Source organism: Heterodontus francisci, chromosome 15 (genome assembly GCF_036365525.1).
Source record: "Heterodontus francisci isolate sHetFra1 chromosome 15, sHetFra1.hap1, whole genome shotgun sequence".
NCBI lineage: Eukaryota > Metazoa > Chordata > Chondrichthyes > Heterodontiformes > Heterodontidae > Heterodontus > Heterodontus francisci.
Genome location: NC_090385.1, coordinates 66088541 through 66116456, shown reverse-complemented (window position 1 = coordinate 66116456; position 27916 = coordinate 66088541). Strand labels below are relative to the sequence as shown.

The 27916-nt window shown below is 42.0% G+C and overlaps 1 protein-coding gene across 3 annotated transcripts in view; it reads right to left on the bottom strand.

Moving 5' to 3' along the window:
* The window catches only part of LOC137377726 (kelch-like protein 4), a 415621-nt gene that overhangs the window by 264204 nt on the left and 123501 nt on the right, over positions 1-27916 (bottom strand). The window contains exon 2 of one of the 3 annotated variants that reach the window (XM_068047696.1): positions 25204-25246. The exons of the other annotated variants lie outside the window; for them this stretch is intronic. Coding sequence (XP_067903797.1) covers positions 25204-25208 — 5 coding nt within the window. The 5' untranslated portion in view covers positions 25209-25246. The remainder of the gene's footprint in view (positions 1-25203; positions 25247-27916) is intronic. 3 annotated transcript variants of the gene reach the window in all.

Sequence of the window (27916 nt, the reverse complement as noted above, 5' to 3'; positions counted from 1 at the left end):
ATGTGTGCACTCAGAATGCTGAAGAAGAAAATCCCAAGCACATACGAAGCATATAAGAACTAGGAGCAGGAGAAAGCTATACAACCCCTCGACCCTGCTCTGCCATTCAATAAGATTCAACCTCAACTCCACTTTCCCACCCAATCTCCAGATCCCTTGATTATTTTAGTGTCCAAAATTTATCAATCTCAGTAAGGTAAAACACTCATGGAGGTGGTTAGCACAACCACTGTTTAAAAGGAATAAATCCTGTTGCGGTCAAATAGGAAGAAGGGCAAGAGAGAGGAGACTGAGACCCCCTCCTCACCTGGCCATAACAACATGTTCATCTCCATACTGTAAGTTAGACAGGAGTTCCTGTCTTAGACTTGTTGCTGCAGCTCCTTGAGGTGGTTGCCATGCCTCTTGCTTAATATAATTTGCGTGACTTTCTCCCAAGTTACCCTGCACAGTTTGTATCAGTATGAAGGCTAAACCTCTTTGAATTAATGTACAGTATAAATGGTCTCTAAAGTGTTTAAAATTAGTTTGAAAAAGAGCAATGTGAAGAGTGTGCCTGACTTGTCATTACCAGTCTGTTTAGATTACTAGATCTTTTAGCTCACCTTTATTCAAACTCCTCAGGAGCCAAGAAGCATTTTACTGCCACAAAAAAATTGCAGAATTACTTTTATATGTTGGTCTGTATCGTGTTATGACCAAGGTGGTAGAAATGCACTGTTAATTCAGTCCCACAACTCCACAGTTCACAGCATATCAATAAAGTTTCCCACCTACCGAAGAATAGCCAAATTAGACACTCTATTTGTCCCCCAGAATAAAGCACACCAAACCAGGTTTCTTTAAACAACAACACTAATTATTTATTAGACAAGAAATAATAAGTCTTAACTACTAATGAGATAAATATATATGAAAAGCTCCTTAGTTCCTTAGCCCTCATGTACATGCACGTACATTCAAAAAAAAAGCTAACCGGGAAACAAAAGATTTTGGTTTACAGCTGTTTCACAAGAATAGAAGGAATAATAAAAATAAAACAGTTCATCACGTTCTGGTAGGATGTTTTCTATATGGTGAGGTGTCCCAGGGTCAAATGCTACTTGAAATCTCTCCAGGCAAGGTTGATGAACAGTCTTTTATGTGTATGTGTTCAAGGCAATTTGACTACAGAAGGCATCACACAGGTCTCTCAGCAAGGATGCAGCAACCGGTCTGCTTAGGACTCATAGCAGCAACACAGCAGTAGAAGCTTTGTTCAGGTTCCAGGATTTCTCAAAACAAAGGAGGCAACAGGAACCACACTGGATACAGGACTTCTTCAGAGACAGGAGGTGGTAGGAATCTGCCATCTTTCAAATGCAGGATTTCTTTTCAAGAGATGCAAGACTCCTTTACAAAGAGAGGTCTTTTTCTCTAGTCTCCAGTCAGGTCAGGTCAGGTCTGGTTTAAGTTTTAAATGCCTGTTCTTTGTCCAACTGACTGGTTTTTTTAAAAGTCCAAAGTGAAGGCAAAAAGCCTTCCTGAGCCGATCACGTGACCAAACAGAGAGTCTCCCCTGTCAGTCAAAGTGTTGCTCTTCGGAGGTCAAAACTCCTTACTGTTTCCTTGAAACTGCTTGCTTTTCTTATTCTTGTATACAAAGTCAACATGCAAAAATTCCAGCTATTTGCAGGTGTCCAAGTCCACTGAAAATCCTTTTTCAGTTTTTAAAACACACAGAATTCTAATATTTATTAGTGGAAAAAATAAAACCTTTTGTAACAATAGTTTATCAAATGGTAGACGTGTTTGTGCATAAGTACAATTGTTTAGTTCTGCTCCACATAACAGATTGCTGACATGTGTGGGGGCAACAACAATTTGCATTTAAATAGTGCATTTGCAACAATTTTAGGGGTTTTGGTGGGACCGCTTCTGGAGTACTGTGCGCAGTTTTGGTCTCCACATTTATGAAAGGATATACTTGCATTGGAGGCGGCACAGTGAAGGTTCACTAAATTGGTCCCTGGGATGAGGGAGTTGACCTATGATGAGAGGCTGAGTATATTGGGCCTATATTCTCTGGATTTTAGAAGAATGAGAGGCAATCTCATTGAAACATACAAGATTCTGAAGAGTATACATAGGGTAGTCACTGAGAGATTGTTTCCGTTGGTCGAGGAATCTAAAACATGGGGACACAGTCTCAGGAAAAGGACCCGATCATTTAGGACTGAGTTGAGGAGAAATTACTTCACTCAAAGGATTGTGAATCTTTGGACTTCTCTACCCCAAAATGTTGTGGATGCTGCATCGCTGAATACACTTAAGGCTGAGTTAGGCAGATTTTTGGTCTGTCAGGAAACCAAAGGATATGGTGAGCAGGCGGTAAAGTTGCATTGAAGCCTAAGATCAGCTAGGGTCGTATTGAACGGTGGAGCGGGCTCGGTGGACCGTGCTCGATGGGCCATATGGTCTACTCCTGGTCTTATTGCGTCTGTTCTTGTGTTATTGTAGTAAACTTCTCCAAAGTGCTTCACGGGGTAAAGATTGAAGTCAAGCTGTGCTGGAAGAACAGTTAGGGGTAATTACCAAAGGTGCTGTCAGGTTGTGAAGAGGGTTTTGAAGGAGGGGAGAGAAATAGCAAAGCAAGAGTGTTTATGGAGAGTATGCTACAGGGTAGTCATGACAGCTGAGACACTGACATAAAGGTAGAGCAGAGAAGGGCATAAATACAAAATATAGAAACAGGAGTAGTACATTTAGCCCATTGAGCCTGCTCTGCCATTCAATAAGATCATGGTTGATCTATAATCTAATTCCACATACCCACCTCTGCCCCATATCCCTAAATATCTTTGGATGACAAAAATCTATCAATCTCAGATTTTAAATTAACAATAGATCTAGCATCAATTTCCATTTCTGGAAGAGAGTTGCAAACTTCTAATACCCCTTGTGTGTGGAAGTGTTTCAGAACTTCACTCCTGCCTAGCTCTAATTCTTAGACTATGCCCTCTGGTCCTAAACTCCCCAACAAGCAGAAATAGTTTCACTCTGTCTGCCCTATTTGTTCTCCTTAATATCTTGAAAACTTTGATCAAATCACCCGTAACCTTCCAAATTCCAGGGAATACAATCCTAGTTTGTGTAATCTGTCCTCTTGAAGTCCCAGGTATCATTTTGGTAAATCTATGGTGCACTCCCTCCAAGGCCAATTTATCCTTCCTAAGGTGTCCAGAACTGCTCACAGTGCCCCAGTCCTCTAAATATAAAGGCCAGCATTCCATTAGCCTTTTTGTTTACTTGCTATATCTGTTCATGACATTTTAATGATCTTTAAACCTGAACCCCCAAGTGTCTTTGGAACTCAGCTCTTTCCAGTATTTCACCATTGGAAAGTATCCTACTCTATACTTTTAGGTCCAAAGTGGATGACCTCACACTTGCCTACATTGAAATCCATTTGCCACAGTTTTACCCATTTGCTTAATCTATTAATGTCTTTGTAATTTTATGCTTCTATCTGCACTACTTACAACACTGCCTATCACAGTATCATCAGCAAACTTGGTTATGTGGCTTTCTATCCCATCATCTAAGTAATTAATAAATACAGTGAATATTTGAAGCTCCAACACAGATCCTTGTGGGACACCACCAGTTACATCTTGCCAATTGGAATACATGCCCATTACCCCAGTTGTCTGTCACCTGTCACTCAGCCAATTTTCTAACCAGAGCAATAATTTGCCTTCAACTTTAGCTAACCATCTCTTATGAGGGCCTTTATCAAATGCCTTCTGGAAATCTATAGAAATAGCATCCATAGACATGCTTCTGTTTATTACTTTAGTCACCTGTTCAAAAAATTCAATCGGGTTCATCAGACATGTCCTACCTTTTATTAATCCATGCTGCCACTCTCTGATTATCTGAAAATTTTCAAGGTGTTCAGTCATCCTATCCTTAATCATAGATTAGTAATTTCCCGACAACAAATTTAGGCTAGCTGATCGATAATTCCCTGGTTTTCCTCTCTCACCTTCCATAACTAACAGAGTGACATGTGCCATTTTCCAATCTAAAAGAATGGTTCCCATGTTGAGACAATTTTGGAAAATTATTGTTAGGGCATCTGCATCATTCTCGCCTACTTCCTTGGAAACCCCGTGGTGGAAACCATCTGATCCTGGGAATTTATAACTCTTTATACTGTCATGCAGGCTCCCACCTGCCAAGAATGAGGAATATTAATTTCACCACATGAACAGTAATTTTAAACTGTTATTGGAGTGAAGAAAGAACTGGTTAAAAAACCCACAATGGATCCTTGGTTGGAGAGACATTTTTTGCATATTAACAGATGGTACTTGGAAAGGACAAAGGGGCTACTCCTTGCTCCAATTTAATCCACAATGGACTTTGGATTACCAGTCATTGAGGTTGGAGGAGCTTACATTCCAGGTTAACTGCTAAAATGGCCAAATACACAGAAGACATGGTCAGACCAGTCTAGTCACATGACTAAAATAAAAGCAAAATACTGCGGATGCTGGAAATCTGAAATAAAAACAAGAAATGCTGGAACCACTCAGCAGGTCTGGCAGCATCTGTGAAAAGAGAAGTAGAGTTAACGTTTCGGGTCAGTGACCCTTCTTCGGAACTGACAAATATTAGAAAAGTCACAGGTTATAAGCAAGTGAGGTGGGGGTGGGGCAAGAGATAACAAAGGAGGTCTAGATTGGACAAGGCCACATAGCTGACCAAAAGGTCACGGAGCAAAGGCAAACAATATGTTAATAGTGTGTTGAAAGACAAAGCATTAGTACAGATTAGGTATTAATACACTGAATATTGAACAGCAGCAAGTGCAAACCTGAAAAAAAACAGTGGGTAAGCAAACTGAACAAACTAAGATGAAATGAAATAAATGCAAAAAAAATTGTAAAAAATGTAAAAAAAAATGTAAAAACAAGGAAGAAAAAATAACTAAAAATGAAAGTAAAATGGGGGGCTGTCATGCTCTGAAATTATTGAACTCAATGTTCAGTCCGGCAGGCTGTAGTGTGCCTAATCGGTAGATGAGATGCTGTCCCTCGAGCTTGCGTTGATGTTCACTGGAACACTGCAGCAATCCCAGGACAGAGATGTCAGCATGAGAGCAGGGGGGAGTGTTGAAATGGCAAGCAACCGGAAGCTCAGGGTCCTGCTTGCGGACTGAGCGGAGATGTTCCGCAAAGTGGTCACCCAGTCTGCGCTTGGTCTCCCCAATGTAGAGGAGACCACACTGTGAGCAGCAAATACAGTATACTACATTGAAAGAAGTACAAGTAAATCGCTGCTTCACCTGAAAATAGTGTTTGGGGCCTGGGATAGTGAGGAGAGAGGAGGTAAATGGGCAGGTATTACACCTCCTGCGATTGCAGGGGAAGGTGCCATGGGACGGGGACGAGGTGGTGGGGGTAATGGAGGAGTGGACCAGGGTGTCGCGGAGGGAACGATCCCTTCGGAATGCTGACAGGGGAAGGGAGGGGAAGATGCGACTGGTAGTGGCATCACTCTGGATGTGGCGGAAATGGCGGAGGATGATCCTTTGGATATGGAGGCTGATGGGGTGAAAAGTGAGGACAAGGGGAACCCTGTCACGGTTCTGGGAGAGAGGGGAAGGGGTCACATGACAAACTGGCTGTTGCAGAGTTTTGAACTGAGAGTTTTAAATTGGCCACGGAGAATTTGAACAGAGAAGAAAGCTCCTGGCTGCTGGATTGAGACCATCTCTCTCCTGTCTGCTCTCATCTCTTTCTCACAAGCTTCGGAATCTATTGAAAGACACGGGATCCCCAAGAGAGAAAAGTCTCTTACAGTGAACAAGGTTTAAGAAGAATACTGGGCCCCAACGAAAAGCAAAAATTACCTGCAAGCAAGGACTCTACAGTGAGCTGGAAGCACAGTAAAAAGAAACTCTTCAGATATTGCCTCAAACCTCTCCACTTAATTTTTCTCTGTTCTTTTCTGTCTCTATTTGCATGTGCGTATCGCATATGCATTCTAGCATGAGGTGCGACATGTATCCGTAGGCATTAACCAATTACAGTTTAAGTTTAAATTTTAAGAAATTTCACTTTTCTTCTTTAAACCTAAGAAAGCTTGTTTGCACTCATTTCTTTACCTTATAATTGGAAAGTGGTGAATAAGGATTCACCAAGGGGGAGCTCAAAACACAGTGTGTTTAAAAATAAAACCCTGTTACAGTAAGACCAGGTGAAGGCTAAAAGGGAACCCTAGACCTCTTTCTCACCTGATCGTAACAATACTATTATTTCCTTCATTGCCAATTATTTTGATTGCATTCATTTTAATGAGTCCATTCCCTGATTCAATAGTAGTTTCCTTAGGATGTCCAACATGCTATCCTCTTCGTCTACTGTAAGTAGTGACGCTGAGGGCTGGATTTTATGTGGTCGCCACTGTACTCGGCGGCGGCCGTAAAAGATGGTGGCCCACGTGCATGATATTCACTCCGCGGAGCCGCTGCAATCTTAAACGCAGCAGCTCATTAACATGCCCGGGGTGCGCAGCCCCCCATCCCCCCCGATAATGTTGAGGGGGCAGGCGAGCTGGTCCCGGCAATGGTGTACACCGCTATGTTTAAAGGGCTTAGAGCCCCAAATGACAGTTTGTAATCTTAAAGGCAAATTGCATTTAAAAGTATTAAAAATAATTTTAAAACTCTTTCCATCCCCTCTCCCAATAGCCTTACATTTGATTCCTTGCCCACTCACCACCCCGCCCCCCCCCCCCCCCCCACAAAATACTTCCCTTGACTACGTGACCTTCCAGCCTGCATGTTAATGAATGGTAAATGCCCATCTGCATATTGTAATGCGGGTCCTGTTGCGAGCAGCAGGGTGGCTGAAATGAGGCCTCACTGCCGCCGCCAAGTTCGGGACGGGCCCTGCCAGTGTGGAGGTCGGTGGCGGACCTCATCTGGAGCGATTTTCATGCCTCCTCCCACCCCCAGCCACCATTCCTGATGTCAAGGGCTCTATAACATTCAGCCCTAAGTAATTGTTCAATATTACCAACATTTCCTCATTTTCATTTATTATGTCACTGTTACCAGTTTCCAAGGGGCCACATTGCTCCTGACCACCCTCTTTTTCTTAATATAGCTGTAATTTTTTTTAAATGTTGATTTTGATTCCCTTGCAAGTTGCTTTTCACATTCCCTTTATGTAACTCATCTGTTTTGCCACCTTTTATTATTCTTTGTATCTCTCCTCGTTGCCAGGATCTGTGCAAGATTTTGCATCTTTGTTTGCTTTTTCTTTTAGTTTTATGTTGTCCCTTACCTCTTTGGTCACCCATGGCTCTTTTTTGGCAAGTGTAGCTCTTGCCCTTGAAGGGTATAAACTGGCACTGTATCACATTGAATTTCTTTTTGAACACCTCACACTGATCTTTTGTCATTTTACCCGTTAACAGATTTACCCAGTTTACTATGAACCATCTCTGTCTCATCACATTGAAGTCAGCCTTACCTGAATCTGGAACCTGAATAACTGCTTTGTGTTTCTCCCTTTCAAACCTTACGTTGAACTTGATCATATTATGATCACTATTAGATAAATGTTTATGCGCTGATAAGCTGTTAACTAAATCTGGCTCAATACTTATTCCTGATTCTAAGATGCCCCCTTGTTCAGAGGCCAGAACCTGAACTGTGCAAAGCATGTAGTGGCACTAGGGTTGCCAACTCTCTTGAAATGTCCTGGTGCCTTCAAGAATGAAAGATTAATCTCCTAGACATTGCTGTGATAAATTGAGTAAAGAATCATAGAGGCATTAGAAAAGTTCTGTTTTTTTCCGTTTTCTTTTCAAAACTTTCGTTAGTTATAAAAACATTGCAGATGGTAAAAAAAAAATAGCTGTTTGATTAACTGTCAAGTATCACCCAATTGGGCAATGAAGAATCTAATTGCTTTCCAAATGGCTTGAAAAGGCAGTGTTCTCTGAGGATGGGCATGTCTGGTGACAAATGGTGGCATTGTGGAGTCAGGGTGGTTGGATGCCTGAGGTCATGTGACAAAACCTCTGGGAATACATTCAACCAGACCCAGCAACCCTGGAGAAGGTTGCAAAGATAAAGAGGTGCAAGGTATTAGAGGGATTTGAAAATTAAGGGTAAGATTTTGCATCAATGCTTTGGGGACAGGGAGCTCATGGAGGTCGAAAAGTATAGGTGTTATGGGTGTGAGGCTTTGTATGGGATATTATGTGGCAATGATAATTGGATGAGTTATAATTTATGTCGGGTGGAAAATTGGGAGGTCAATAATAGAAGCATACAAGAGCCTGGTTTGGTAAATGCATGAGAAGTGTTTTGCTGCCTTATGGGGTGAGGTAAATGCCAGAAGTAGGTTATATTGCAGTAGCGATGAATAGGTTGTGAGATTGAATTTAAACTCAACACTGGTGGCATGCGCCTCACTGTGTCTGTGCTTCTAAGGGTTCCTAATTGGAATCATGGACCATGATTGCAACGAGTAGCATTGATCTCTCAACAGGCATCTGTTCATTCTGTCAGGAGCTTCAAATAATGCAGGTACCATGGGCTGCTGCAGAATAAAATGATCTAGGGTTCTGTCTGGAGAATGGACATTGATTTGCAGAATCACACTTCTGTGGTCTGAAACCAATTGAGAATTTAAGGTGGTATACCTTTTTGTTTATATATGTATTTGGATTGACTTGTGGAACCCTGATAGCCCGATGGAGTCCAGCTATACCATCATAGACTCATGGAAAGCTTGCCAGGTTGTCTGCCAGCTCCAGCTGGTGTCTCTTTTCCAATGAGAAAGTGGTAAAGATAGTTCCCCCAGCAAACATATCATCAGCAATTTCTTTTATACAGGTACGAACTGCAACCTGCAGATGTCGCCTGTAGAACTTAGAGGATCCTATTGCATAAAAGCTTACTGGCATTGTGATTTTTACAGTTATGGCAAGAGTCATCCAAGTCCTTCAGGCTGTTAGTACATCAGCTTCCAGCTTGATTACTGTCTCCTTAATGAAGTGGAAGCTGCAAAAATAGACCTCCTCTGACAATATCAAGGTAGGAGTGGCGTGATCTGTTTGTGGATTATAACCAGTAGATGTAAGTTTTGGTTCATAAGAATGTTAGGGCTACTTATATTTCTTCTAGCCATATACATAACGCAAGGTTTTGGGAAAATGCCCAGACTGTAATACATCACAGAATTTGAAAGCTACACAGGATATTAAGTAATGTTGTCTTATAGTTTCTTTTTAGGAAATGGATCCTTAGAAGTTTAAATACTTACCAAAAGAAATTTGGAATAATCTATCAGTAAGATAGATCAAAGACATCAAGGGACTTCAAAATACTGTTGGATGTATTATTAGATAAGTTGAAGTACTAGAAGGATGAGCTCAATGAACCGAATGGCCTTTTCTCATGCTTGACTTCTTTCTTTTTCCTTGCATTGTATAGATTTTAATTTATTATCTCATTCTCTTCATACGAAGATGCTGTGCTGAAAATATTTTATATTTAAGGAAGATGAAAATCTTCTGCTACCCAATTCAGAATCTCTTCATTTACCCTCCCCATCATTACATTTGGCACTGTTGAAAGGCCTAGACTGACATTCATGAAAGTCCTTACTTTAGCTTTAATTTGACACTGTCACCATTGCCAAGACAAAAAATTAGTAGCATTTGGTCTACCTGCACCATACTTGTACCTTGCTGAAACCATATTTCAAGACTGTTGTTTTTGTGAAGTGTATGCTTTGTTAACCTGAGATATGTGGCCTTTGTTGACTGGACTCCCATGTTACTGAAGGTGCTGCATATATAAATGCAAAGGCACTGAAGCTGATTCTCCTGTGCTAAATGGATCACCTGTGGTAGCTCCCCAGTACTGGTGAATGATGGAGGAGAGTTAACAGCCAGGTGGTATTGCATATTTACTGTCATGTGAATGAATTGCTATTGATGCTAATCCAGTATCCAGTTGTCATCAACAACAACATTTCTACCATTTCCATATAAGAAAAATGTCTCCTGTGGATTTATTGGCTGCTTCAAAAATCTATACTCTTATGAGGTTGCAATCTCTGTTGGGACATAGAACTCCACTTGAACTGACAAATGCCTATTAACAAAAAGAATGAACAACCAATATAATCTGTTTGATAAGTTTCTTACAGGAAAAGTAGGAATGTACATTTTAAATGATACAAATGAATCAACAAGAGGGCTGTGTAGCAGCAGGCCTTAATAGGAGAGTAATGATTCAATTAGCAAAGCATGTGGGTTCAGTAGAGAATTGTATCATTTAAACTCTAGTTAAATCCACTTTAATAGTCGAAAAGAGACTGCATCACATCTAGTGGAACAAGAGTAATTAGGGAAGAAAAGAATGTGAATTTAATGTACTGCTCATCCATTTCAACCTCCAGCATACTTGATCATTAGGATATTTAGAGATTTTAATCCTGAAAATGAAAGTTACTTGAAGCACATTAATTGTTGGAATGCAGCAACCAATTCTGCATGTTCATAATGTCTCAATGAAAGAGTATGAGCCAGATTCTGCTCTAGCAGTGAGGCTAACACTGCCTATCATTACAGGAAGCTAAATCTAACAGCAACTTCTGGTGTCCATGCATGTACAGTTAAACCTGAAATCAGGTTGTTGACCCTCAAACTATGGTGTCAACTGATGTGGCGGACAAAGACACCTGCACGAGTTACTTCGTATAAACACTTTAATTGATACTTAAATCACTTATCTACTTTTATTTCACTTGTTAAACTACTTGTTACTTGTTACAATAAATCACAAGACCCACAGCTTGGACTGAAATACTATCCGTTGCAAGGTGAGTTGATCAGTCTCCCTCCGATGGGTTCTCTCCACTGAATCCCGAACTGGTACCCCTCCACAATGGTCCTGCAGGTCTTCTCCTTTTCCAGGCTCCTAGCATCCCTTTTTTTATCCAGTTGTTCCCAGCCTCGAGAATGTCCTTAGTCATGTACAACCCTGACTTGGAGTCATCCATTTTGCTTCGTGCTAGTTGCAAAGCAAAAACAAAATACATCTGCTGGCCTTGTTCTTGTTTTCTGTCCTTGTCTAGCAGTAGCACATCTTATCTCACACACTGCTTATTCTGCAGGGTTTGTTTCTCACGGTTCTCGCCCGTGTGTAAGGATAGCTATTTTTCCCTTCATGCTCTGCAGATGCTAAGCTGTTAGCCATCCGGCTACAAGGTTGTTGCTGTCCGAATTGCCCTGCCCCTCCAAAAGCTTCACTGTAACACTACCTTGCTGAGAGACTCAGCAATGAAACACATGGAAGGGAACGCAGTTGCTATTCTTGCGTGATATTTGCCCACTAAACTCTCCAGAGGTAATTAGGGTTTGTTCATCCCAGTGTAAGTAAATTTTTAACATCGTGATAAGTCTTAATTACTTCTAAACTATCTTTCTGGCACTGAAAATTCACTTTACAAGAATGGAGTCTCATTCCTTCAGATTTTAATTGCCATTGAAGATTTTTTTTTAATGATTTTTTTTCACTTTTCCTTACTGTTTCTTTTATTTCTCCCTCTCCTAATCCTATCTTTCTTTCCTTCTCTTTAATTTGCTTTCTGTATCTGTTTTGACATTGAATTAAATATTCTAACTGACACTTCCTAGTACAGACTCTGCACTGCTCATTAACAATTCTTCGATCTGGTTACAGAGATACCGGTTGCTTTCTCCGTTCGCAAAGATCCCAGGTTCTCTATAGAGGGCTGTTTTAGCGCTCTAATTTACAGTAAGATCCAGTGCAAAATCCAACTGAAAGTCTCTAGGTGAGGATAAGTGAAATGAATGGCTGGCGCTACTGAGAGCAAAATCCGGCCCATTATCTCATCATTATTTATTGGTGTCATTCGTAACACTGGCACTCTCCAGCTTCTGAACGAGCTGTCTAGGAGACTTCTAAAATGTAAACCAGGCACCAAATGCCTGATTTTAAAAAATAATACAGATCTGTCTTTTTAACCAAGTATTTCTGTGAAGGCATCTGGTTCCAGTGCTACCTTTGTGCCATATCATTGTCTGCTAGATAACAAAGCTCTCCCAATGTCCAGTGGTAGTGCATCCTGCAATTACCTGCAACAGTTCTGAAGTTTGGCATTTTTTTGGCATTACCCAATGACCTTTTCAAATATTCTTTTAAAAAAGAGCTGGTATGAGGGATTCTGCCCAAGTCCAGTTTTAAACTTTAGGTGGTAACCTAGATCATTTGATGTGAAACCAGCAAGGCCCATGAATCAGCCAGCTGAGAGATCATTGCCAGAAAATCCTTCACACTGACATAATCAAGCTAATTTAATTCTTTTCAAATTTTGATTTATCTACATTGCTGTTTAATTGGAAACTAATTAACTCTCTCTCGTTTGAACCATTATGCAGTACCTTTCAATGTGCTTGAGGTTCAGTTCTAATGCATAAGGATGTTCAGTCTCCAGGGTTACCAGTTCAAAGATGATTCATACAAGAAAGGAAAACAATTATGACTTTTTGTAGCTGCACTGCAGCATATCAATAAAATCAAAGGCATTAAATTAGGCACCTTGGGGTGTTGAACCTCAAGTGCGCTGACTGCTGAAGCTGCCTTCTTGCAGATATGAATTTTAAACAAATCCACTCAACTTTAGCAGTACATTTTCCTAAAGGTGTATAACCATGTTTTTGTTTTATGTTTTGCTGTTTGTTGAAATGGCTGCTTGAGATTTGTATTTCATGCATCCGCAAAAGAGCTTTATGTTGTGTGATTGCCTTTAAGAATGATGTCCCTTTAAGATCATCGTATTTTAATGAGCTAAGTGCCAAGATGTAGCCTGAATCACTCTGTAACTGTAACACCTAGAGGTAGGTCCTGTAAATAATTAGCTCTGCACTATATAAAATAGTTATCTGTTAATAAACCTGCTTGATATCTTCAACCAACTGACCTCCATACATTTATGTTGCTTCAGACAACATAAAAAGAACTCATTATACGGTGGTGTGAAGATAGAATCTAAGATTGAAGACCACAGGGAAAACAGTTTTAAAAACTACTATCCTGCAGCTAGAAGAGAGAAAGTTCAAAAACAGTACTGGCTCAAATAGTGAAGAAAACACTTACCTCAAGCTGTAGAAGGCAGAGTGCTGAAAGACAGGTGGCAGAGCATGAACAACAGGCTGCAAATCAATCACTGCAATCGGGTGAGTCAGTGTCCTGACGGTCCAGGAATCTCCGTTGAAAAAAAAAAGCTTTGAGGTGCTTGCAAAGGTGATCGATTGTTTTCAAAGGTTCCCCCAAGCTGATTGAGGTTCATGCCATTACAGGAAGTATCCAACACAAAAAGAACGGGAATCCTCCACTCATGCAGCTCGTAGCTAAAGCTGTAAAAAATAAATCAGCAAACCACTCAAGCGTGAAGAACTTTCATTCACTCAGACAAAGTTTAAAAAAACATAAAACCACTCATGCATGAAGAATTGCCTATTGAATAGCTATATAAACAAACTCTAGTGGAGAGAAATAGAACACTTGAAATGCCAAGGCACAACTGTGTAAACAGATGGACTAGAGTGCTGGAAGCAAGATAAACAGACAAGCACTGCTCCTGTAAACAAAGCAGCCAAGAGAGTTTTTTTAAAGGGGAAACCGTACAGACTCATTGAACAAGTCTTAAAGCAAGTTTTAAGCAAAAAAAAGCAGAAAAATGAATACCAAATTTCTCAGCATGAACTAGAAGACCGTGGATATCCTATCCAAGTTCCAACTTTTCAAACAAAGAATGTAGTTAAGCTTCACTGATCAAGTAATTACAGAACCAGAGAAAAACAGGCAGTGAAAATACTAATAGCAGTTGAAAATGAGGGATTTCAGTATCAATACTGCAGGCTTATCAGAAGAGGACGAGAAAGATGCTGCAAAAATATGTAAAGTGCTAGAAGATCTGCTCGGATTAAGAGTAAATTTTAGAATTCACCGCCTGTAGTTGATGTCCTGCAGGCAACAGCCATAGGAATCAATAGATCAGTTTGTCAGCAGATGCAGTAGTAAGTGCAATGAATGCGATTTTTCAGAAACTGAGCTGTCAGACCGAATAATGGACCTGGTAATTGTATCAACACCCATTGAAGCGTTTCAGAACGACCTCTTTAAAAAGAAAGGTCACAGCATCGACACACTGCTGGAAGATGGCAGCAAGTACAAAGCGATTGTAACTGGACAACAGCACCTACAAGCACTAGGAGCAGCAAACAGTATCGGTACCATAACTAGGTCAAAAGGAGCAAGCAAGCTGTGTGATAACTGTAGTTGGTCCCACTCATGGCGACATTGTCCTGCACTTCAAGACCTGTGCAACGTGTACGGTGCAAAAGGACACTGGGCCCGCCTATGCAAGAAATCTAGCTCCAAAAACACAGCCAGAAGTCACAATAGGCACAAACCAACAGATGACTGGTGGAGAAACAGGGTAATAGCAGCAAGGAGAGCTCCAGAGACTGGCACAAATGCAAGCTGATACACAAATTCCACAGCGAAACAGACTTGAGACAAAACTCAGAGAAGTAATTCTCAGTCAGAAGATGAGCAAGCATTCCACATTGTGAAATAAAAACAAGAAATGCTGGAACCACTCAGCAGGTCTGGCAGCATCTGTGGAAAGAGAAGCAGAGTTAACTTTTCGGGTAAGTGACCCTTCTTCGGTTCCACATTGTGAACCTGACACACCACGTTGATGAAGTCAAACTACTGGAAGCTTTTTCTACTATCAACATCACGTGCCCAAAGGAAGCTGGCAAACATACACTCTGGGTCAAGATTGACACCGGCGCTAATGCAAATATCCTACCAGTCCGAATCCTCAAAGATATGTATCGGAGTCTTGGAAATCAATGATACAACCGACAACTGCCAAGTTATCTGCATACACATCCCTTCCTGTGGCACATTAACGATACAATGCAGATATGGCAAGTCGGCATGGAAACCTCAAACGTCCTACTGAGTAGACGCGAGTGGACCAGCAATGACAGGACTACCAACATGTAAGAACCTCAACATCATAACCATCCACAAGGTCACTAAGGTACCCATCTTAGCAGAAGAGACAAAGAGTACCTGCATTGAGTCGGTCCACGATCTACAACAAATGTACCCACTGTTAATCGAGATGACTTGATCTTAGTCACTGATTATTTCTCCAAATTTCCGATTGTCAGACAGGTAAAACACACTTCAAACGCAGTCGTCACAGAAACATTGAGTGCTATATTCAGTCTATTCAGTGCACCTGAAGAAATCATTTCTGACAATAGGCCATAGTGTACGGGCAGACCTTTCAGGGATATGTGTGCCAAATGAGGCATAACCAACGTGACATCCTCACCACATTACCCTAGATCTAATGGTCTCACCAAGCGAATGGTTCGCAGTCAAATCACTTATTCTAAAGTGTAGGACAATGAAACAAGATTTTTGTGTTGCCATGTTCCACCTCAGAGCTGCACCAATGGTTATGGGCTTACTGTCATCAGCAGAGATCATGTTTAGAGACAAGGGCGGATGACTGCCAAGTCATCTGTCCAAATGCGAGCAGGAGACACTGCTCGAAATACAGGGGAGAATGAAGATGGTGTAACACCGACATGCAGGAGCGGAACTATCTCAGATACATGTAGGACAAAAGGTCAGCATCATACAACCAAAATAAAAAAATAGTTGCCAACAGATGTGTCTGGAGTGTGCAGTGAGCCTAAGTCCTATGAGATTACAACATCTAGTGGAGCGACGTTGAGAAGGAACCAAAGCCAACTGAGAGAGGTGTGCAGTACTCCAATTCCGCATGGCAGACTCGAGGAAGCACGCTCCGACGGTGGGTGTGTGACAGAACAACAAGACGGCAGCCAATGCATTGACAACATGCCCGTAAACCCATGACAGCCAAGGGTGAAATCTACATTCCCAGAAGGTTATACCATAACCAGTTCTGGAAGAGTTGTCAAACCACTGAAACAATATATGGACTTTTAAGCCTCTGCACTTGTAAAGTTCATAATCTCTATACCTGTGTAAATAATTTTGATGTTACCTAATTTAATGTATTTTTAATCTTAGTATTCAAGACTTAACTTTGGAAAGAAAGGGAATGTTGTGTGATTGCCTTTAAGAGTGATGTCCCTGTAAGATCTTAGTATGCTAATGAGCTAAGTGCCAACACGTAGTCATGTGACTTGGAGCCTGTGTCACTCTGCAGCTGTAACACTGAGGGGCAAGTCCCGTAAATAGTTAGCTCTGTACTGTATATAATAGTTTCGCTGTTAATAAACCTTTTTGAGATCTTCAACCAACTGAACTCCCCGCATTTCATTTGTGTTGCATCAGACACCATAAAAAGAATGCATTACACTTTACACAGATGCCCAATAATCGTGGGAGCAACATGAATTAGTAGCGTTGTTTGGCATATCGGTTTTAATGTAGGTAAGCACATGAGAGAGGCTGAAACAAAGAGAAAGAGAGCAAGTGATCTAAGTTGTTCTGATGACTGATGAGAATTTTTCATCATTTTGAACGTTGGAAAATGATCCATTTTTATTACACATTTACAGAAATCTCACAGACTTTGGTTATTAATATGGCAGAACCACCATATGCTCAAGTCTGTGTTTTTCTCTTTTATTTCTCCAACTTGGAGATAAATGATTTTTTTTAGGCCGCTAAAATGTGCAATGAGTTAGTTGTAAAATGAATGCATTTCCTAGTCTGCAGACAGAGTCTAAACAGATTTGGAGGACTGCACTGTCGAATGCTAAACTGCAATGTTGAAAAACATTTTGTGTAATCATGATCTACAATGAAAGACTACCTCCTGGTTGGGAGGATTTCATTTCTAATTAAAATTATTTGTTTCAAGGAATGTTATTTTTGTCTCGTTGCCAATTTTGCCCTTTTTTCACCTTTCTCACCTCCTAAAGGCATTTGTGGTTCCACAAGTACTAAGCACCCTCAGCTTCCACACACACTTGGTCATTTTTCATACCTGATCTTAGATGGTGATAGTTGGCAGATTATTCCACTTTAGGGTCATTGCCATCAAGCTCAAACCCATCCTTGCCAGAGAACCATACACATGTAGTTTCAAACACAGATCATTGTGATCAGGAGCAGAAGCCTGACCTATTTTGTCCTCCTTAGTCCAGGGAGACTGAGATCCACTGCGTACCCCTTGAGCCAAAGCAGCTGAGATTAACAAACTCTGCAGAGACTAAAGGATTGAACATGGGACCTTCAAGGACCACAGGAACAGGAGTAGGCCATTCAGCCCATCAAGCCTGCCCCACCATTCAATATGATCATGGATGATCATCCACTTCAGTGCCTTTTTCCCACACTATTCCCATATCCCTTTGCCATTTGTATTTAGAAATCTATCAATCTCTGCTTTAAACTCTCTATAAAATCTATAAATCTCTGCTCAATGACTGAGCTTCCACAGTCCTCGGAGTAAAGAAATTTCTCCTCATCTCTGTCCTAAGTGGCTCCCCCTTATTTTGAAATTGTGTCCCCTGGTTCTAGATTCCCCAGCCAGGGGAAACATCTTAGCTGCGTCTACCCTGTCTATCCCTTTAAGTATTTTGTAAGTTTGAATGAGATCACCTCTCATTCTTCGAAACTATAGAGAATCCAGGCCCAGTTTCCCCAGGCTTTCTGGGCTATTTTATTCTGAAATGCTTTAAAATGCTTTTATCTGAAACCATTTATTAGTGCGACCATAAAGTTCGCTCATAACGAAACAGACATAAAAATTTTTTAGTAAAGATGCTGTAATACTGGATTTTTTTGTTTGTTTACTCAATAAATACTAATAATTAGGAAATGTTTTGAACATTTACCTAAATCTACTTTAGGTTATTCAGCACTAGAAATTATCACAACAGTATTTGTACAGTTGTTCTACAAAAAAAATTTACATTACACCCTTCAATGCGCAGTGGGCAAATACACTGGCTGGAATTTCATGGGGCCATTTTGAACAGAATTGGAGGTGGGAGAGGGTGGGAGCGTAAAATCGGAATGGAAGATATGGGATCAGAAGTCTGACACCTTCACGTCTTTTCTGCATTTTACTGACGCGGCCGACATGGGGGGTGACTGTGCAAATTGACCTGCACACATGTGGTCACAGTAACTAGCCAATTAACTGCAATCGTACAGCACATTTTGAATTTTACGAATGGCGCACGGGAACCACAGGACTTCAGAGCCTTGTCTGGTTAAAGAAGGTGGCAAGCAAGTGGGAGCTCAGTGCTGGCTTTCTCTGGCAGCCATCGAGCGAGCCAACGTGCTGTGCAGCGCAGGCACTGGCAACCAAAGAAGGCAGAATGAGTGAAAAAGTGCCAGCACTGAGGGGGCAGTGCTGCTAGGGTGCCACTGGGGCAGTGGCACTTGTTAAAGGAAATGAGTCAGGGAAAGGAAGCTGGGGGAGCCATCTGGATAAAAGTCCTTGCACTAAGGGAAAAGAAGCTACCTGCCATGGGCCTCATCCACCCAGGCTTCAGGTCCCCATTTGAGGAGGAGGTGTTGCTGAGAGGGAGGGAGGACCAAGCACTGGCAGCGGGACATGAGCAACTTCAGGGCCAGCTTTGGAGTGGGACACCGGAGCAGGGCGCAGAGATACGTGCAAGCAAGGCTCAGGGCACACCTATACATAGATGTTTCTGATGACCCTTACTACCTTGTTGGAACCATAGCAAGAAAGCCCTACCTTTATGAAGCCCTGCTGTCGCCTCCTTCATTTTGCATTCCATCGCCCAGCGCGCAGGTGCGCATTGCACAGTGGCAAGATTGAAGCATTGACCATACACAGCTTAGTGTATCGCTTCCAGCCCTTTGAAGGAGCCAGGCTGTAAATGAAGTCCCAAAGGGCAGCAAGAATTGGAAGGAGATGTAGCAACAACACATTAACCCTTTAGTAAGCAGTACAACAAACATGAGACTTAATAGCCACATACTGGTTTCACCCATGAAATTCAGGCAGGCTGCTGACCTTGCTGCTCCGTGGATCGGGATAACCTTGGCAGCCATCTTCTGTCTACCCTGGCATGCTAAGGGGTTCCTGCACAGGTGTAAGGCCCTCCTCTGTCATCTCAGCTACTTGAGGCATTAGTGTCACTAGCAAAGGGGCTGAGGAGCCACCGTCCACACCAGGAGCTCCCTGAGAGGAAGGCAGCTGCTCCTCCTTTCTTGCCAGGCACATTTGTACCTTCCTCCTGACCTGAGAGGCATGAGGACTAGGCAGCGACTCCAAGCACCTCATGCCCTCTTACCTTGCCACTGCTACATGGAGCTCATGGACAAGGCGATGCATGCAGGTCTGCACACATCGCTGGTATCCATTGAGTGGGCTGCTGGATAAGGCTCTCCATGAGGGTCACCAGTCTTTCCGTGGAGGAAGCCATGCTTATACATTCCAGAGACAAGGCAACACTCATCGCCTGGATGGACTCCTCCATCATCCGCGTATGGGTGCATATAGCCTCTGGAAGTGCTGCCAGATGTTCCCTCACCTCTCGCTGTGGCTGCAGCAGTTGCCGCGTTGCTGATGGCTCCAAAGGCACGTTATCAGCCAGGGGCTCAGCATCAGCCTGGCCTCCCACAGTCCTCCAAATCTCAGTGGCCTCAGCAGTCAAAGCCTCCATTAGCTGCTCGGGCAGGTCTGTGCTGTGATCACCAGATTGTTTACCCGATTCTAAGCGCAAACTGATACCCACCGACTTGAGAGAGTCTCCACTGGTGTAGGATGCAGGGGAATGATGTGACAGTGCACCCTCTGACTGTTCCTCCTCCTCCTCAGAGGTAGTCAGCTGGCCCCTGGATCTCTCCAGCTGTCTGGTTTTTGGCTTGAGCCTGACCTCTATGAGAGAATAGATACATTGAAGGGTTTTGTTTATATTTATTTCATAGGATGTGGGAAACACTGGCTAGGCCAGCATTTGTTGCCCATCCCTAATTGCCGTCGAGAAGCTGGCAGTGAGCTGACTTCTTGAACCGTCACAGTCTATCTGCTACGGGAACCCACAATGCTATTCGGGAGGTATTTCCAGTATTTTCATCTAGTGACAGTGAAGGAACAGCAATATATTTCCAAGTCAGGATGGTGTGTGACTTGGAAGGGAACTTGCAGGTGGTGGTATTCCCACATGTCTGCTGCTCTTGTCCTTCTAGGTGAAGAGGTGGCGGGTTTGGAAGGTGCTATCGAAGGAGGCGTGGTCAGTTGCTGCAACGCATCTTGTGTATGGTACACGTTGCTACCGCTGTGCGTCAGTGGCGGAGGGATTGAATGTTTAAAGCGGTGAATGGGATGCCGAACAAGTAGGCTGCTTTGTCCTGGATGGTGTCGAGCTTCCTGAGTGGTGTTGTAGCCACATTCATCCAGGCAAGTGGAGAGTATTCCATCACACTCCTTACTTGTGCCTTGTAAAAGTGGACAGGCTCTGGGGAGTCAGGAGGTGAGTTACTTGCTGCATAATTCCCAGTCTCTGACCTGCCCTTGTAATCATAGTGACTGCTTCAGTTCAGTTTCTGGTCAATGGTGACCCCCAGGATGTTGATAGTGGGAGATTCAGCGATGGCAGTGCCATTAAATGTCAAGGGGAGATGATTAGCTTCTCTCTTATTGGAGATGATCATTGCCTGGCACTTGTGTGGTGCGAATGTTACTTGCCGCTTATCATCCCATGCGTGAATGTTGTTCAGGTCTTGTTGCCTATGGACACAGGCTGCTTCAGTAGCTGAGGAATTGTGAATGGTGCTGGACATTGTATAATCATCAGTGACCATCCCCACTTCTGACCTTATGATGGAGGGAAGGTCATTTATGAAGCAGCTGAAGATGGTTGGGCCTAGGACACTAACCTGATGAACTCCTGCAGCAATGTCCTGGGGCTGAGATGATTGGTCTTCAACAACCACAACCATTTTCCTTTGTGCTCAGTATGACTCTAACCAGTGGAGCATTTCCCCCCCTGATTCCCATTGATTTCAATTTGGCTAGGACTCTTTGGTACCACACTCGGTCAAATAGTGCCTTGATCGCTAGGGCAGTCACTCTCACATCACCTGGGCTTCCCATTGTGTAATTTCAACTATCAATACTGTGGAGGTCCATGTGTTCAGCGGTGGACACATGAGCACTCTGCCTCATGCATGCCAGATGTGCCCTTATGCCCCTCGTTCACTCAATCTATTGCATTGACACTCATTCTTCACCATCAGGAATAGAGCAGCCACCCTGCTGCCCTGCCAGTTCTAAGGTCTCCTCCTCCTCCTCCTCCATGGGGGTCAGGATGGTCAAATATGGCAGCCCTCCACCTGTCTTAACCCTTTCCTTTGTGTTATGGGCTCTCTTCTACTGCAAGCACAAAGATGAACAACGTTAGTTTCCTCATGGAGACAAGCACAACTTTCATGCTAGTGGCAACATAGCAGTCTATAATGGGGGCACATGAATGCCTCCTGCATGAGGCCACTCTCAAGGGAGCTAGTGGGGGTCAGCAATGACAGATGGCACCTCTCACCGAGATGCAGCCATGCCTCTGGTAGCATATACTACTGCCTAACCCCAATGCCATTGAATGGGCGGTCACTACCCTCTCGCATTGCCAAACGCAAGGCCTAAAGGGAAAAGAGGTATGGAGTCCTCATCTTGGTGGACTGAACTGAATGAGATCATTGACCCTTGTGGCACTGTATCCAGGTTCTCTGGGTGACTCCACAGCTACTGACCTCCTCCGCTATCTCCATCAGGCAGGCCAGTCTCCTCCTCCCATCCCTAGGGAACAGGACCTCCTGCCTTGCCATTGCAACCTGGAGGAGAACCTGCAAGGAGGCATCACAGAACCATGGGGCCACCCAGTGTATTCCATTTGCCATTGTGGGTGCAGGTTTCTGTTCAATTTTCTGATTTCCAGGCAAGCAGTCACTAATGGTTGGTAGGCAATCTGTAAGACCTGGAAGGCAGTCAGCAGAAAATGCAGGACTGGCAGCCATTTAAATATGGGACCAACAACTGGCACGCCATCAGCTATTGCCGTCACCGCTGCCTCACCTCCCACCACCGTGTGATGAGTGGACAGTCCCCGTGCCTCCTCAATGTTAATTGGCTGGCCACCGTAAGATTGCATGCAAGCCAGCTGTTCAATGCCGGATTGGAAGGGGCACCTGCTTCCGGTCCCAACGTCGGGACCTGTGGCCTAGCCGCAAAATTCAGCCCAGTTTGCTGAGTTAGCTAATCTTAATGGGTAATGCTGAGGGTGTTACAATTTGTTTCAGTCTCGCAGAACAAGGGAGTGGAAACGTGAGACAGGCTTTCCATTTATAATCTTGTCTAGTATCTCCTGCTGGAAAGTGCACACATGACTATGGACAGGATTGGGATTTGACTGTGATGCTATCCATGATGACTAGTTAGTTGACATTCCCAGTCTGGAAACACATATGAAGAATGTTAATTCAGGGTGGTACCAAAGGGCTGTGAGTACCTGTGGAACAATATCTCAGCTTCAAGAGAAGAAAGGAAAGCTTTGATTAAAATGGTTATGTTCTTGAAAGCTCAGGATCTACTGATGGGGCGAAGCATCAAAACTGCTACATGTTGTGGTGATGAGCCTTTATGGTTTTGTTGGTAGTTTTGTGTCAGTGAGGAATGAATTCCATTTAAAAAGGGATTTTTAAAAAAGTTTGTATGGTCCATAAACAATACTATACCAAATAAAGTACAGCTATGTTACATAGGAACAGGAGTAGGCCATTCAGGCCATCGAGCTGCTCCACCATTCAATTAGATCATGACTGATTATCTACCTCAATTCAATTTTCCTGCACTATCCCCACATCCCTTGATGACAGTAGTATCCAGAAATCTATTGATTTCTGTCTTGAACATGCTCAACGATTGAGCTTCCACAGCCCTCTCGGGTAGAGAATTCCAAAGATTCACCACCCTCTGAATGAAGAAATTCCTCCACAGTCTTAAATGGCCTACCCCTTATTCTGAGACTACGTCGCCTTGTTCTAGACTCACCAGCCAGGGGAAACATTCTATCCACATCCACCCTGTCACGCATACTCATTCTTTGAAACTCGAGAGATTACAGGCCCAGTTTCCTCAATCTCACCTCATAAAACAATCCTGCCACCCCAGGGATTAGTCTGGTGAACCTCCGTTGCACTCCCTCTATGGTAAATATATCCTTTCTTGAATAAGGAGACCAAAATTGTACACAATACTCCAGGTGCGGTCTCACCAGGGCTCTACACAATTGCAGCAAGACAATTTTACTCCTGCACTCAAACCCCCTTGCAATGAAGACCAACATACCATTTGGCTTCCTAATTGCTTGCTGCATCTGCATGCCAGCTTTTACCAACTCATGAACAAGGACACCCAGGTCCCTTTGGACATCAACACTTCCCAACCTCTCACCATTTAAGAAATACTCTACCTTTCTGTTTATTTCTACCAAATTGGATAACTTCACACTTATTCACATTATATTCCATCTGCCATGCTCTTGCCCACTCACTTAGCCTGTCCAAGTTCCCTTGAAGCCTCCTTGCATCCTTCCCAAAAATTACATTCCTACCTAGTTTTGTGTCATCAGCAAATTTGGAAATATTACATTTGGTCCCCACATCCACATCATTTATATAGATTGTGAACAGCTGTGGACCCAAGCACTGATCCTTGCTGTACCCCATTAGTAACAGCCTGCCATCCTGGGAATGGCCCGTTTATTCCTACTCTCTGTTTTCTGTCTGTTAACCAATTTTCAATCCATACCAGTATATTATTCCAATCCCATATGGTGCAATTTTGTTTACTAATTTTGTGTGGGACCTTATCAAAAGCCTTCTGAAAATCCAAATACACCACATCCACTGGTTCTCCTTTATCTATGCTGCAAGTTGACTCTGCCCAATCATATCATTATTTTCTAAATGAAGCACTGAGCCAAAAGAAAAAGTTGAACTTTTCTGGTGAGTTATGATGCAGAAATATTGCATAATTTCTGAAAGACTGATGGTAATAACAAACTAATAACGGCCATTTGAACAGGGCTATATGCAAAATAAACAAGCGTGAGCTGAACTAGAGGGCTTTCAAAACATTACCTCACACCACATTCTAATATTGCTGCAATTCATTCTTTGTAAGGTTTTCAAATGTAAGTTAGCATATACACCTTTTATACACATCACTATAAACTTGAAAGAAAATGTCTCCACTGATAAGGAGCACAGTATATTTTCTTGAGACAACAATTAGTTGCACAATGTGTATATCTGTGTTTGCCTTGAATTATCCCATGATGGATTAATAGATTCCCTGAGCATAACAGATGTTTACTGGGACACCAGTAACTCAGTACAGAGAGAAATGTTATCATTACATTTCATTTATTAGGCAGTGCAGCTATATGAGATAAATCTAATGTTTCACAACCCTGCCTATACATTATTATAAAGAGCACTTCATATTACCCTGATATATCTATGGATGCTATGTATATAGTAGTGCAACCTTTACCCTGAAATGTATCTTACTCCTCTCATTGAAAGCTACTCAGTTAAAAGGTACAAATGTTCAGTAATCTGCCAATGTGTGGCAAGCTAATGCAATACAGTAGTTAATCTACAGAAAATCTAAATACCCAACTCACAGTTACAGTCCTTAGCTTCAAATATTTTGCAGCTATTGTAAGAAAGAATACGTGAAAGATCATGAAGAATTGTCATTTGGCATGCAGAATTCCATTCTAGCACATTAGTCTGAATATAAATGCAATCATCCTTTATTATGTTTCAAAAGGATTCTGCAAAAATATATGGATGCTCTGTTTAAGGTGGTCTTGCACTATTTGATAATTATGTAAACTTAGAATTAAAAATGAAATATTCTGCAATTTTGATCAAAGTATTCAACCATTCATAATTAAGCATATCTTGCATCTATCAAACAGGTTTGTTGACATTATTTTATGAGAAAATATAACATCACAAACCATACTGTGGCCTCCCAGGAAATATCACTCAACCCGATTCAAAAAGCAATATCAACCAAAAACTGCACTTACCACATTTTCCCAAATGAATAGAAGAGCCAGTGAGGAAATTTATCTGAAAATTAAAACTGAGCAATGAGTCTGGCTGAACCAGATTTTTGTGAGAAAATTGGTGTGTAATGACCTTTCAGCGGAGGAAAAAAAAAGTCGACACAAAATATCACATCAATATCACATCAAGGCTTTTAGGTAATTAAAGCATGAAGACTAGAAAATGTGAAACACATTGCCCGAAGCAAACACATGACAAATGAGTAGAACTGCTGTTAAATATGTGCCATTGGGTCTATACATGGTAATTTTTACGTGCATCAGTCTATTGGTTTCCCAAGTCATTTATTTTGATTCAATTTTGACAGTACCCAAATTGTCTTTTGATTTGCACTGGACTCGGTGGTGGTTCAGATTTACGGGCAGTAGACAGCTGCACTCAGATTGGTCCCAGAAGCCTGCAGGCAATAAATAGTCTCCTCTAACCTCCCATTAGATTCTTATTTTGGACACAAAGACGTGAAATTGATTAAATCAAGGTGTCATCAATTATGACAATGGAGACTTGGTCTATGATAGGTTTCCTCCAGTATAAGTCATGAAAGAGATGAATGCTATCAAACTCGCCTGCCTGAAGCATACATTACAACATTGAGAAGGAGTCCGAGAGGGATATCGGCATAATTAACACTGCAGCTTTTTTCCTTTGAGCTACCACAGATATTCTTAACATTTCTGTGTGAAGGAAATTTAATTTGACCTATTTTGTTATTTTCAAAGCTCTCCTGGAGTTAACAGTCTAACAGGATGCTTGTTTTCTTCAGACAAAAGTGGTATCGTTAATCAAGTTAATTTCTCCAGGAAAATAGTAGTGTTTATGATATGAAAGGAATCTCTTCTGCGGCACATTTCCTTCAGTACATCCTCCACTAGTTGTTTTGATACCATAGTGTTTCCCTAAGTTTGATTTAGCCCTTGAAGAAAAAATTATTTTCTCCCTACAAAGAGGTCATAGTGTCAATGAACAAAACACAATCTGAAGTGATTCACTTTGGAAAGTTTTGGCTTGGGTAAACATCTTGAAGCATCAGTGGCATTAACTTGACAGAACAATATTGTTTCTCTATCAAAAAAATGAAAAGCAGGACTGCACTCAACATACGAAAATCAAAATTCATTGTCGGTGCATGTAAGCCAGCTGGCACAGTGTCCCATGTGCAGTGGTAGTGATGGAAGGCTGAATCTTATTGAACTAGACTGTTACTAAAACCACACAGCTGTGCCTTTTTCAACTAGGTTAGGGTTTACAGTGCCCCACAAAATGTGGGTTTCTAACTCAGAATTTAGGGCAAACTTTCTTTTAACTCAATATTTCAGTCGAGCAGTGAAACGATAAGCACCAATCAACAATATTTTAATAAAAGCAAAATACTGCAGATGCTGGAAATCTGAAACAAACACCAAAAGGGCTGGAAATACTCAGCAGGTCAGGCAGCATCTGTGGAGAGAGAAGCAAAGTTAACGTTTCAGATCTGTGACCTTTTATCAGAACTGGCAAAGGTTAGAACTTTGCTTCTCTCTCCACAGATGCTGCCAGACCTGCTGAGTACTTCCAGCACTTTTTGTTTTTGTGAACAATATTTTAATACCTTGTTTACATTTTGAAGTTTGTGTCAGAAGGAATATGAATATGTACTTGGCTTCCTCAAACCTTCTGCACATGGATTTTACAGAGGTGAATTTGGCAATGCAAATTGCCTCACATCACATGACAGTTGCTTTGCTCTCCCTGGAAGATGTATTCATCCAAGAATGGGAAGTTGAAATGGAGTGAGACGATCAAATGCTTCTTGGACACAGTGCTTCCTGTGGTCGGGAGGCGATGATTTGGAGGCATGAGAGTGATATGTGAGTGAATGAATATTCTGTAGGTTGGCGTCATTACTTTCAAGATTGGGGCATACTAATGCAGAATGTCCCCTCCATAGATTAAATAGGTAGGATAGTGTGGGTTGCATATGATCTGTGCAAGAAGCAAGCTGCAGATTCTATACTTTGTAATGTCCTTATGCTACTTTGAGGTTAAAACACTGAAGCATACATAGAGAGAATTCTAAAATCTGATGCTGTGTGCACATTGCAGACCGTACGCTGGCATCTGACAAAGCTGTAAGTGTGGGTTTGGCAGACTGGGTAGCATTTGCATGTCTGAGACAGATAGGTTGAAGCCCACTCTAGGATTTGAATATATAATTAAGCAGTACTAAAGGGGTGCTGCATTGTCAGAACTGCCATCTTTGAGATAGAATATTAAACTGAGGCACTCTTTGTCTGATCAGGATGTGAAAGGTATTATTCAAAGAAGAGCAAGGGAGTTCTCAAAATGCCTTGAGCAACATTCCTCCCTCAGGTAAAACCAGCAATATTTTAATTGGTCAATCATTCATTTGTCATTTATAAAACCTGTTGTGCACAAATTGGCTGCTGTGTCTATTTTCATAGCAACAGTGGCTGCACTTCAAAAGTAATTCATTGGTTGACTTGAGATGGCCTGAGGACATAGTACAGCTAAATAAATGCAAGTTGTTCTTCTTTACCAGAGCCATTTCATGTACCAATTCACACAGTTAGTTATGGAGACATGTAATGGCGAGCAATATCATATCTTTTCCTAGCTTTTCCTCCTCTGCTATTCATATGGGGTACAATCCCACAAGATGTTAGAACCGTACCT